At 43.4% G+C, this 13,116-nt stretch overlaps 2 protein-coding genes across 2 annotated transcripts; one reads left to right on the top strand and one right to left on the bottom strand.

Annotated features, from left to right (window-relative positions):
* Positions 1-54: 54 nt before the first annotated feature.
* On the bottom strand, positions 55-7,788 carry RAD9B (RAD9 checkpoint clamp component B; the record flags this gene model as incomplete). Its single annotated transcript, XM_081338663.1, has 11 exons — positions 55-676; positions 1,024-1,141; positions 1,862-1,984; positions 3,060-3,124; positions 3,470-3,576; positions 4,190-4,296; positions 4,486-4,585; positions 5,740-5,854; positions 6,226-6,375; positions 6,859-6,929; positions 7,755-7,788. The coding sequence occupies 11 exons, from the start codon at positions 7,786-7,788 to the stop codon at positions 551-553; spliced, it is 1,116 nt and encodes a 371-aa protein (XP_081194789.1). The 3' UTR covers positions 55-550.
* A 491-nt stretch (positions 7,789-8,279) lies between these two features.
* On the top strand, positions 8,280-13,027 carry VPS29 (VPS29 retromer complex component). Its single transcript, XM_081338998.1, has 4 exons — positions 8,280-8,348; positions 11,520-11,711; positions 12,066-12,301; positions 12,571-13,027. Exons 1-4 carry the CDS (start codon positions 8,346-8,348, stop codon positions 12,686-12,688), a joined length of 549 nt encoding a protein of 182 aa, XP_081195124.1. The 5' UTR covers positions 8,280-8,345; the 3' UTR covers positions 12,689-13,027.
* Positions 13,028-13,116: the final 89 nt, after the last annotated feature.

The raw sequence follows: 13,116 nt of genomic DNA, 5'->3' as shown, positions 1-13,116 counted from the left end.
TTCACTTTGCTTTCAAAACCAGCCTCCCTTTTCTCATTCTTCGCTGGAGCAGATCTTAAAAGAAGTCGCCCAGGCAGCAGGAGTGTGTGATTAATTGCCTTTTGTTAGGTTGCTGTGGGTAACTGCCAGCGAGAAAGGCTAAAACTGCCAAATGCATCTTGACAACCGAATGCTGAACACCCTTCTAAAACACTCCATCTGGTTGCTGTGGGGAAAGGTCCCAAAATGCTTTCAAGTTGATTGTAATATATGGTACTGACCCTGGCTTTTAAACAACCTACAAAACGGATCGCCCAATTTTTCCCACATTGAAGGAAGCCCACTGAATATTATACACACCCAGGCCTTTTAATCACATCTGACTGACTAAAGGATTCTGAAAAAAGTCACAATATCCGTAGGTGGAAGACAAAAACAACATTTAGGAAGCAGGAGCATCCATTTGGGTAACTCGAGTACCTAAAATAAGCAAAAAGTAGGCTTTCCTGCAAGACACACTCGGGGGGGGGGGCTCCTTCTTGCCTGCTTCGCCAATGGACGTTTCCTGCGGTTAAAACGTGGGAGAGAGCTGCCCGTGGGCGCAGTCCTCTTCTGGGTCGCTCACTGCGGCCAGATTGTGAAGTAAATTGGCGTCACTTTGCTCAGGGGAAACTGCTCCGAAGAACAAGGAATGAAACTGGAAAAAAGAGGGGGGGGGAAATGAACCATCCCCGGGACCTTGAGCCAAGCCTAGAAATTCTGCACATCGGGAGGCCGAATTGCATGTAGCAGTAGCAAAGTGGGAACAAAAAAGCTGGATCACGTTGAATTTCGGAATGACCTCTAAGTGCCAGAAAGCCAAGCCAACCTCGGTTCTTTGCAACTCTCTTTTCCAACCAATTTCAGCCAATTAATTGGGAAGAGAGAATCGGTGGATCGAATTCACTAAGGCAGTCTATTCTTCTCCCGGCTTTCACTGGCGCCTCTTCAAGGCTGCCTGTGAAAGCTAAGAGGCGTGTGGCATAAAAGGTGGAATTTTTTTACCTTATTATAGCCGGGATGAGTTGCTTCCTCTCCTGTGGAAAAGCCCTCCGAGGGAACTGTGGATGCGCTTCTCCTGCAACTGACCACATCTGGATTCCGTCTCTCTAAGACAGGGGCCCTAAAAGGCCATAAAGATGGATCTGTGCTACGCTTTTCCCTCCCAGTGGTTGTTTTTAGAAGCTTCGGCCTGGAGGACCTCAGAGGGATCCTTGGGGCCTTGTTCTAAGATGATGATCTTCCCGTCTCTCCAGATACGTGGCGTGCACTATATTTGGGCAGGAAGTTGGCATGATCTGACAGCCCCCTTTAATTTTAAGCAGGGAAGAGATTTGTAAAGTCTTGTTTAGCTTCGGGGAACAGAGAAATGGAGGCAGGGTTACATCTGCCCCTTGGTTGCCTTGCTAAGTGAGTTGCTGATAAAGTGTTGGCCGTTTCCTTATTTGCTCTTTTTTGGGGGGGGGGTTTCCCTTGGCCTTAAGTCCCATCTAGCCTGGCTGAACAATAATGCGGAGCACTTTAAATTATGATTATTTGTAACTGTGTTTGAGCAGATGAAACAAGTCATTTGCCCCAAAGGTCACCGCCAGGGACTTTTCTCATTGAACCTCCGCTCTGGCATGTGGGGAGGCCTGCCAAAGGCATGACTTGACTTGGCTGCCTGCAGAGCCTGGAATATGCACGGCTGCTTGGGATACTCTTTGGATGAAGACAAAAATAACTTTCTAGTAACTTCATTCCCGAGAACGTGACTTTTTCCTCTCCTCTCTCCATGCTGAGAGAGACCCCTTATCTAAAATGGACTGTTTTACGAGAAATCTTGGCCTGAAAATTATATTACCTGTTTTGGCCTTGTTCAGGGCATGTTGGTTTACTAGCCGTTGTGCAGCTTTCGATATCGGATAAAGTGGCCAGCACAAACAGGGCTTCTATTACCGTATCCTCAATGCTGAAGGCAACCGGCCTTGAAATGCAAAAATAAGGCTATGCTCAGAGAGAGGGCTAGAATCTGCGTTTACACGGGGGTTGGTTCGCCTCCCAAACAGATGAAGAAATGGAACCGTTTCTTAAATTGCATCCATATTTCAACTCCCCCAACCCCTTGCCAATCCATCTTAGCACGATATAACAATGTTCCCTACTAACATTCCATTTTTCATTCACCGATTGATTGCAAGCCTCAAGATGGCAAAATAATGAAATAAAGCTGTAAATTCTCCCCCCACCAATTAAGAAGAATATTTGTATCTTCCCCCACCCTTTTGCCTCTCTTTCTCTCCCTTCTGTTGCAACCTCTTACCTCCTCTCTCTCTATCCCACTCCCCTATTTGCATATGCAAAATAGGATTGGCCTCAGGCTGCAGCATGACCCAAGAGCAATGATGCCAAAATAGGCCTTCAAATCCTATCAGGGCTACAACAAGGCTTAGGGAGCAACCTTAAGGAGCTACCTTTTGTTTTTCAAGAAGAAGCCAGGAATCCCAATCTAATCAAGATCCATCACGTGCCGCCTTATGTCCTCCTCAACAGTGGAATCCTTGGCTGCAAAAGCAGAGCCTTTGCTTTGCAGTAGAAAAATTTCCTTTTGTGAAACCTGTCCCCAAAGCACCTTCCTTTGAATCGGATTTCCTGCCTTTCATCCTTAAAATATCTCGATCTTTCTATTAATAGGGGTCTCTCTTTCTTGGGAACCAGACACCCTACGGATCAGGGCAAGAAACAGAGTTGTTCTCAGCCTGTGTTCCTGAAAAAATTCCACACCTTAATTGGGTGCCATCATGTTATTAGCACACATGCTTCTCTCTTCGTGTGTGTGTGTGTGTGTGTGTGTGTGTGTGTGTGTGTGTATGGTTCTTGTGCGGTGCATCTAGGTAATCCTTAGAAGCGTGTATTTCTATTCCGTAAGTTCCGCATGTGTACAAATGCATTTGTGGACAGTTGAGGTGATTTTAAATCTATTCTCGCTAAGCTTTCAGAGTTTTAAAACCCAGGCTGTAAAATATGGCACCGCTTTCTTGAAAGGAAAAAGATCTACTTACTTTCCAGAAACATCAAAATGGATGGCGACGGGGACAGCGAGAGCCTCTGCAAAGACCAGAAGACCCTAATCACAAGTGAAAGAGGGGAGTTAATTCAGCTCTCCAAGGGAAGAAGAAGAAGAAGATATAAATTCTAATGCTTATCACTGTAGCACTTATTACCAGATTTCATGGGTATCTGGAGACACTTGGCCAGCCATGGCTGCATATTAAGTGCTGGATTCTATGCGATATCGAGCTTGGATGCAAGAAGAACATCAAAAGAATATCTGAGTAACATTTGCTCCCTTATTCCTCCTTCCCTAATGCTGCTGTCCAAATGAGACACCCCAGTGGGTATTTGTGGGGAGGGACCATTCCTCACTTTGAAGCAGGCCCTACACTCAAGACGATATAATTAACCACATTACCCGCAGCTCTTTAAGGCAAAATGTGACTTCCGAATCCACTCCGACTTGAAAATATTCAAATTCGTCAGGACTGAGATGAATTTCTGTATGCGTTGCGTTTGCAAGTTCTGTTGAAATAAAAATGGTACGAGATTAAAATGACTTTTTTTTAAAAAAAACAGGTATGTTGAGAATTCCTGGAATGCTTAATAAAAGTTTGATTAGCGTACAACACAGGGCTGGTGACCATTTCCATCCCAAGTGTGGTCCCAGGTGAGCTTTCAGCTACCGTATGCCTTAAAATAATATATGAGAAGTCAATGCAGAACCATTCCAAATATCAGAAAAAAAGTACAGAGCACAACAATTAAACCATGGATCTGATTAATATGCTGAATTCTGGTACAAAAATCGATGTGTATTCGATAAAGCTTCCTACGTATAAGCTCTTATCAATTTGTAGGAAATTTGACCATTATCGGTAATTTTGAACGTCTCTTTCATTGTGGCTATTGTTTACAAAAAAGTGAATAGGAACAAAATATATTTCACTCTTTATTGTTTTTTTTAAAACGGTTTTGAGTTCTCTGGTCTCTGAATATTTAAAAGACATTTTTTGATTGTGTGATAAACCATATCATGGACATATAGAGACATTTTTCTTACAGTAATGTCTTGCATTCAAGATACATCAAATTCAAAATTGTATCTTTAATCCCACCACAGAAGCATAATCCTCACCCATCTCATCCTCTAGATAAGTCTTGAAGCAAACTTTCATTGGTGTTACACCTAAAGTTATTTCTTCTTGGTACATCGGAAAATGGATCAAGATGTCAGACAGCTGCCTGAAATGAACAAAAACCTGGATAATTAATTCAGTTTACAAATTGGGCAGCTCCTATTAAATTCTATTTTTTTCTCTGGATTAATAAGGCTGAGATCCCTTTGGTGAGAACCTACCATTCACATTCAATTCAACACACATGATCAACCACAACAAAACAGGTAAATTGCCAATATGCCTATTATTTTACCTGGACTGGACTTTCAGTACATTGGTACACAAATGTTTTGCAAACACAGCTTGAAGAGGTTCACACTCCTGGAAAGCTAAACTATGGGTTTTCACAACACCTGATGGAAAAGGATATAGTATGAAATCAGAGTCTCTGCAGGCTACCACAAACTAATGTGAAATGAGTTGACTGGCGTATTTTTATTTCAGCATGATTAAAAAGGAAGTGTGCTAATACCATCACTGATGGTGTTACCTAGTTTGGGTCATGAAGCCTCTGCAAGAAAACAGCCGAGCTCAGAGAACACCAACCCCCATATTTCAACCCCGAGCTACAAATATTCTCCTTTATCGGAAGTGTGCTAAATATGTTATCTACCATGTAAGTGGAGGAGAAAAGGGGAACCATCTGCGCTATCTCCGAAAGCAAGATTTGGGAATGGCCTTGAGAATTTCCCTCCAAAGCAAAAAAGGGATGGATGCAGAAGCTTGCTGAATTTAGCAGCTGCCCTAGGAACCCACTTAATAAAATGGTGATTTTTTTTTGCGTACTACCTTTTCATATAGCAAAATCAATCATCTGTTTTTTATAACATTGGCTACCCAGCTCCAGGGCAGACCTGCGCTGATTAAACAAGTCAGCTGTTGCTCTCTGGTGGACAACATATAAAATAGCTTTAAATTTTTCGAAAGAGCTAGGATTTTTTTTTCTAGCACTGGCTTCCATAGCAAGCAAAACTTAATTAAAAATATAGTGCCAGCTGACCCATCTGTAGCATATTCAATAACTGTAACTGAAGCAAATGCTAATTACTGATTTAATCCCAGAGTGCTAAACTGTAAGCGAGCCATCTTTGTAAGCTACCCAGTGGTGGGATTCAAATATGTGAACGACTGGTTCTCTGTATGGATGCCGCTTCCAGAAGTCTCTTCTGGGCCTGGGCAACAAAAAATTAGCTACTGGTTCTGCCGAACTGGTGCGAACTGGCTGAACCCCACCACTGAAGCTACCCCATTTTTATCTTGAAAGTTTTTCAGAGGATTCAAATCCAGCAGACAATTTCATTTTCCTATTCATTAATTTGAGACAAAGCCCGCATGCTCCCTTCAGGCACTCAATAATTTTGGGGACAGCACAGGGACTTCCTTGGAAAATTCCACAGTCAGAATATCTCAAACCCAATGCAAAGGTGTGGTGGAGTTATTTAGATCCTGACAACATTTTTAATGTTGCCTTTCAGGTTATGTAAGACTGACAAGATCATATACTTACCGTGTTTACAGAACAGCTTAAAAACAATATGGCAATCACTCACGTCTGTAGAAATGTTGCACTTTTCCACATTTCTTTCCAGCGTGTGCAAGGATCGAAACAAAGGCAGAATGGCCTGAAATGAAAAACTCTATTAATGCAGGGATTTCCTGAGGAAAAATGATGACTGCAGGATCATCTTGCAGTCAAAAAGTACGCAACCCAACTATCTTATCCGTATGGTTCAGCTTAAGTCTTATTTTCTTAGGCATGGTAATTTGTATAGTTTTAGAATTTAATTTTTTCTGATTACTAATGTTCTCTTTTTAGCTCAGGTTTTGCCAGCTGCAATAATTATTTTTCCCCAAAGAAAAGTACACACTGATCAAAGATATACTTGAGTAAAGTATACATTTGATCATACGTAGCTTCTCTATGTATTTCACAAAATAGAACTGTATTTTTCTAGCACTGAAACAGCTTTTGGTCCAATTGGTTGAAACTTACTTTTATTATTAATTTGCATGCGACTTGAACAGTGTTCCCATTCAGGCTCAGTTCAGTGGCATTTCCATAGGAATAATTTTGGAAGAAGGCAGATGAAAAGAAGACACAGGCATAGGCTGATCTAGAATTATTTACCGTCCTCAGGAAAAGCTGTGGATAGGAAGAAATGACTACTCATAAGCAAAAAAAAAAAAAAAAAAGCAAGCACAATCTGGTAACATTGGAAGGTGTTTTGTTTGCTTCAAGCCTAACTCTAACCACACAAAATCAGCTGTTAACTTCGTTATAATGTGCTAGGATTTTCCAGATGGTGTGGGGAAAAACACTAGATTTTGCAATACGTGTCTCTCATTACTTCACGGTGGAAATCCTTGTACACTTTGCACCAATATCAAGTGCGTGTTTGCACATTGCACATCAAATTCTAGGCAACATTTAACCACAACTGAGCTTGTGCGCTTGGTACAAAGGCTCCTATCCAAGTGAGGCCATTCTGGGCAAAACAGTGGTTTTCCTTAATTAACAACGGATGCTCCGGCAGCCTCGCCCTTGCGTGGTAATGTAGAGTGCATTTCTCTGGAACCCATTACTGAGTTCCAGAGTTATTTTCTTCTGGATCCAGGATCTACTCACTCCTTTTTCCTTGGGGTCAATCCAAAATTCATCGCTGATTCTCGAAATGGCGTGTAGAGCCCTTCCAAACACTGCAAGGAAGATTCGGGAAGAGGCGTTAAGTTAATGTTGCACGATGCAAACCGTTTTGGAAGGTAAAGGGAGCTACGTTTAGCTGAAAATCGTGCAAGGAATTTAATTATATTCGGTTTGGATCCTTCCCAACTAGGATTTCTATTAATTTCTGAATCAACTCAGCAGAAATTTTGTTCCAAGATTTCCTTAAAATAGATATCATAAACTAAATGCATTTCACAATCATGTAATACAATGTGTCTCTCCCCCCCCCCCCCCGCCCCATTTTATTAGCATGATTGTCCTTTGGGCTACGCTTTATTCTGATTGTTATGCTTACCTATAAATTTGTTTAATTGTTGCTAATTTTAATGCTTGGATATTTTATGATTTTATGCTACTGTAAGCTGCATCATACAATTGCTTTGGCCAATGAAATGTGCAGCATTATCAATTTGTGTTTGTGTGTGTGTAATTTTTTTTTTTGGACTGCTAACAAAGAATCAAAAAAATTTTTTACACAAATAATGAGTTGTCACAGTTGTGACTACAGCTTGTGGATGGCCTTAGGTTAGGCTGATACAGGCAATAAGGTTTGGCCCGTATGTGGGCCTGGCAAGGTATTCTAAAAATACTTAACAAATACGATAGATAGATAGATAGATAGATAGATAGATAGATAGATAGATAGATAGATAGATAGATAGATAGATAGATAGATAGATAGATAGATAGATAGATAGATAGATAGATAGATAGATAGATAGATAGATAGATAGATAGATGGAAGATCTGGTAGGATTAAACTGCTTTTTTCCCCTTAAAGCATTGAGGTGCTATACCTCTGACACGGGCGCCCCCAATGACACACTTCATAATGAAAAGAAGAGCGATGCCCCTCCCCAACACGCGTGTTTGGAGAACGTCAGAAAAGCCCCCGCCGCAAGACAAAAGCGGCAAATCTCGCCTGGGGGACATATCGCGAGAACTCAGGGAAGTCCTAGAGGGTGGGAATGGTGGGGGAAAGACCTTTCTTCGGTGGCGCTATCACTTCCGGCTCTTTTGCAATGCCGCCATATGCGGGACGGTAGACCACCCTGCTCCGCCTAACCACTCTTTCCCAGCCCCGATTACAGTTCCCATCATCTCCCACTGGGCTAAGCGGCGTACGATGAAGGCGTTCTGGACACTTGTCACGCTAAGCCTTTATTTCTTCCACCCTTGCTGGGCTTCCACCCTCCACTCAGCTACCCAACAGCGCCGCTAATGTAGGGTTGCAATCGAAGGAGTCTAGGAGCCCCGCCTCCTCAGCCTGCAGTCAGCGCTTTTGCCTCCTCCTCGGCTTCCGTAGTCGGCACTTCCGGAGTTTTGGGCTGGGCTCACCGGAAGCGGCGGAAAGCGGGGCGCGGAGGAGCGGCGCTGAAGCTACCGAGATGGTGAGTCGTTCTGGCAGGGGGGGCGATGAGGAGCCCCCCCAAAGGGCCTGGGGTTGGCCTGGAAACCCAGTCTCGGACTGCCAGCCCGGCGACCCTCCAGCTGCCTGGGACAACACCTCCCATCATCCCCACCCAACTTGAAGGGGGTCGCAGTGGTCCCCTTCTTCGTGGGGGGGCCGGCGGCGCCTCAGTTTGAATCTGGCTCCTGCCACGAATTCAGCACCCCAAATTCAGGCAGGCCGCTAATTGGGGAGGGGGAAGCCGTCCTCCCTAGGAAGAGAACGTTCAGTTTTGCTCATTGTACATAAATATTCTGCTTCTTACTTTCCGTTATATACTATTTTTTATAGGAAATGTAAAGTAATATATAGATAGAGGGAGAGAAATGTGTGTGTGTGTCTGTATTTATAAAAGAAAACATTTCTCCTGTGGGGGAGGTTTTACCCCTTGGGTGTGCTGGTGCTTCTTCAGAAAAACAAATTAGGGAAAAGGTTAGACCTTTGTAAAAGGCAAAGGTTCCCCCGCACATACATGCGTGCTAGTCGTTTCCGACTCTAGGGGCCGGTGCTCATCTCCGTTTCAAAGCCGAAGAGCCAGTGCTTGTCCGTGGTCATGTGGCCAGCATGACTAGACGCCAAAGGCACACGGAACGCTGTTACCTGTTACCTTCCTACCGTGGTGGTCCCTATTTTTCTACTTGCATTTTTACGTGCTTTCGAACTGCTAGGTTGGCAGAAGCTGGGACGCGTAACAGGCACTCGGGATTCGACCCGCCAAACTGCCGACCTTCTGACCGACAAGCTCAGCGTCCTAACCCACTGAGCCACCGCGTCCCTAGACCTTTGACCTCTAACCAATTACACATTAGTTTTTTAATTCTGAACTTTTGTGTTCAGTGTTGCTTATTGTGCTTAGATTTTGCAGGCAGTCCACTTCTGGGTGTCATTTGCAATTGTTTCACAATTTAAAGTAACAAATGTGTCATTTTGTGCTATTTTGTTGTCAAGTTAATATCTCCGGTGAATTTTGAACTCCAGGGGTTTCTCTTTGTCTTCTGGCTCTCCTGCTTCACCTTCCTGGTAGTTCTGATGATCTGCCCGCACGACATACAGGCAGTCCTCAACTTATGACCACAGTTGAGCCCAACATTTCTGTTGCTAAGTGAAACATTGGTTAAGGGAGTTTTGCCCCATTTTCCGCCCTTTCTCGCCATGGCTGTTAAGTGAATCACTGCAGTTGTTAAGTTAGTTACACAGTTGTCAAGCCAATCTGGCTCCCCCACTGATTTTGCTTCTCCAAAGGTCGCAAAAGGGAATCGTGGCCCTGGGACGCTGCGACCGTCATAAGTATGAACCAGTTGCCAAGCGTCCAAAGTTTGATCAGGTGACCACGGGGATGCTGCAGCGGTGGTAAGGGTAAAAAACCAGTCGTAAGTCACTTTTTCCCCCAGTGCTGTTGTAATTTGGAGCGGTCACTAAATGAACTGTTGTAAGTTGAGGACTACCTGTAACTCACCTTCTTTTGTGATATGTAAGGCAATGGCGTATCTGTCGTGATGGTGCTTAGCTAACCCTGGGAAGTATCGTGATCTACCTGTGAAATGAGCCACCGTGTGTAACATCCTGATAGGAAATTCTCTGTAACGTTGAGAAGCAGCGAGAACAAGTGCTAGTAAATCCCAAAAGGAGTGAAACAGCAAACTAAAATCCAAGAATCCAAGTTTTAGAAAACATGATTTAAACCGATATCCACATAGTTTAATACCCCAGGCCTGGTTTTACACTTGACAACTATATGGAAATCATAAGCTTTTTTCATTATATTTGTTTAGGATACTTTGGTTCATCTCCATCCCAGGCTTTCCTAACCCCCCAAAATCTGTTGCTAAAATAAGCAGAACCCACCAGGGAACTTGTGTAGTGGCTCTGCTCTAATGGATTGTAAAATACACGGGCAAGTTTTCGGTGGTTTACAAGCTAACCATAGGTTAAAAGGGGAAAACTGCTGGGAAAGTTGATTGGATAATCCATGTGGTATCACTTGCATAAATCAGATTTATTTTTAACCTTTCCTTTGCTAACATTCAGATTTCATTGATGATTTGCCTATTAATTTGGCTTGAGATGTTTTCCTTTTCTGTTGCTTCCTTTTAACACTGTTCATGTCTCACCCCTATTTTTTTTCCATCCCCATCTCCACCCCTGCTGCCCCTCCACCCTTTGCTCTTGTCTGCAATCAACCTCTTCACCCCATAAGGCTGGGCACAGAGTAAGTTGGTTCATCTTGGCCTCTTGCTGACGGTGGTGGTAGGTGACAAATTCTTTTAGCAGCTTTAAAGAGCAGAATCCCATTTAGAGGATGGTAATTGGTCAGTAGCCGGTGGAGTGAAAGCTTTGCCCTGGTTCGGTCACTTTGCTTTAACTCCATCCTTTTCCAGTTTGATATCTTCCTTCTTTTCTGCTGGAACCTCGGCTTATGTTGAGTAAAACTTCCTGGAGTTGCCATCTCAACACAACCAGAGGGCACCACGCTGGCTGGGGAATTCTGGGAGTTGAAGTCCGTAGAGCTTAAAGTTGCCAAGGCTTCGCCAGAGGCCAACCAAGGACAGATGTGGGGCCTAGAGCCAATTTTCAAGCCTGCAGGAACTACTTTCCTTATTGGCCTTGGGTGTAAACGGCGTCTGTTTAAAACAAAATACTTCAAAGGACGGGATATTTTGTTGTTGTTTTTTCTGAAAAAGTAGCTCCGTATAATCCCTGCAACTTTCTGCTTGCAATTGTCTCAAACTTTATGGCTTGTTCAAACTGTTGTACGTGGGGGGAGGAAAACTGGAGCAAGTTGCCTGTTATTTTTTACAATTCGAAGAAACAATTTGGGTCGTCATTATTTTTACTTTCCTCCAGTCTAATATATATCCTCACCCTCATGATTTTATCTGCAGTGGAATCCAAGTAGCTTCTGCTTTTTCAAAAAAAAAAATACCCAATTGCAACGGGATTTCCAAATTAAGCTTGTAAGCCGCCCTGAGTCTTCGGAGAAGGGCGGGATATAAATGGAATTAAAAAAAAAAATCGTCTTCTAGAAACTAGCAGGCATTTATTTCTCTCTACTGCTGGAAAGTTGGTTGATGCATCGCTAGAATCTTAACTCTCTCTTCTCTCTTGTCCTAAGTTGGTGTTAGTGTTGGGCGACCTTCATATTCCTCACCGCTGTAACAGCCTGCCGGCTAAATTCAAAAAGTTGCTGGTTCCAGGCAAAATCCAGCACATTCTTTGCACCGGGAACCTTTGCACGAAGGAGAGCTATGACTACCTCAAGACCTTGGCTGGCGACGTTCATGTCGTGAGAGGAGATTTTGATGAGGTAACGTTTGATAAGGCTGCTGCGAGCCGGGATTTCTGTCTGGATATTTTATCGGCCTGTTCTGTATTCCCGAGGGCTAGCTTGTTTGTTTGTTTTTTTAAAAAAAGGGTTTGTTTATCCCGCAAGGCTCTGTACGGAGATTTGTGTTACTGTTCTCTCTATCATGTATTGACTTATTAGTGTTTCTCAGCCTTGGCTACTTGAAAATGGGTGGACTTCAACTCCGAGAATCGTGTTGTTCTTTGAAGATTTGTCCCCCAAAAAAGGACATTTTTCTCTGGAAGGGTTAAAAGAGGATAAGGCCAAAAAAGACATTTGCTGGTCTCCCTTTTCATGCTCTGCCTTCAATCCTAGAATCTGAACTATCCCGAACAGAAAGTGGTCACCGTGGGGCAGTTTAAGATTGGGCTGATCCACGGCCATCAAGTCATTCCCTGGGGTGACGTGGCCAGCCTTGCTCTCCTGCAGCGGCAGTTTGACGTCGACATCCTGATTTCGGGCCACACGCACAAATTCGAGGCATTTGAACATGAAAACAAGTTCTACATTAACCCAGGTTCAGCAGCAGGAGCCTACAGCGCTTTGGAAAAGTAAGTAATACCTCACTGTTTACCTGGGGACAGGTAGCCCTGGTGCCCTGCAGATAGATTGAGCTTGAATTCCTCGTATGTAAAGACTTCTGGTTTGGAAATGCTGCATCACAGCTTGAATAAATACAACATTTTCACAGCTCTTCGTTCGTGGCAATGGAGATTTACTGCTGCAGGAATTCTCGTCTTCACCTGGGCTGCCTTATGTTAGGACTCCGGATGCCCTCAGCAAAATAATGGGTTGCTTTTTTTTTTCTTTCCTTTCCCAGCAACATCATCCCTTCATTTGTGCTGATGGACATCCAGGCCTCTACGGTTGTTACCTACGTTTATCAGCTGATTGGCGATGACGTGAAAGTAGAAAGAATCGAATACAAAAAATCTTAAAAGCAAGGGGTCCTCACCTAACTCATTCCAGTCTTTTTTCTTTTTTTTGCAATACACACCCAACAGTCTGCAGAGTTTGCAGCCTCAAGAGTTGACGAGGTGACTTCTCTAGGTTTACAGCCCCTGACCTCTGACAAAATCTGGCTTGGTTTAGCTTGTCCCCCCTCCCCCCCTTTTGGCCTCCCAAAACAGCTCCTGCTTGTAAATATTACTCGAAGTGCGCAGCAGAATTCTACCTGTTCATGTGAACTGCCTTGTAATAAATACTTATTCAACTGTCCTATAATGAATACTACTTCGATTTGATAAAGATTATTAAGATTATTTATGGCAACCGTCCAGATGCGTTTGTCTGCAGCTTATTTCATCTCCAAGCCACTTGGCCCTGGAGAATATTAATTTAACATGCTCAGGTGCCTTAAACTTCG

Source organism: Vipera berus, assembly GCF_964194415.1.
Source record: "Vipera berus genome assembly, chromosome: 14".
NCBI classification, from domain to species: domain Eukaryota; kingdom Metazoa; phylum Chordata; class Lepidosauria; order Squamata; family Viperidae; genus Vipera; species Vipera berus.
The sequence above is the reverse complement of the archived record's forward strand: the minus strand, read 5'-3'. Positions and strand labels throughout refer to the sequence as shown.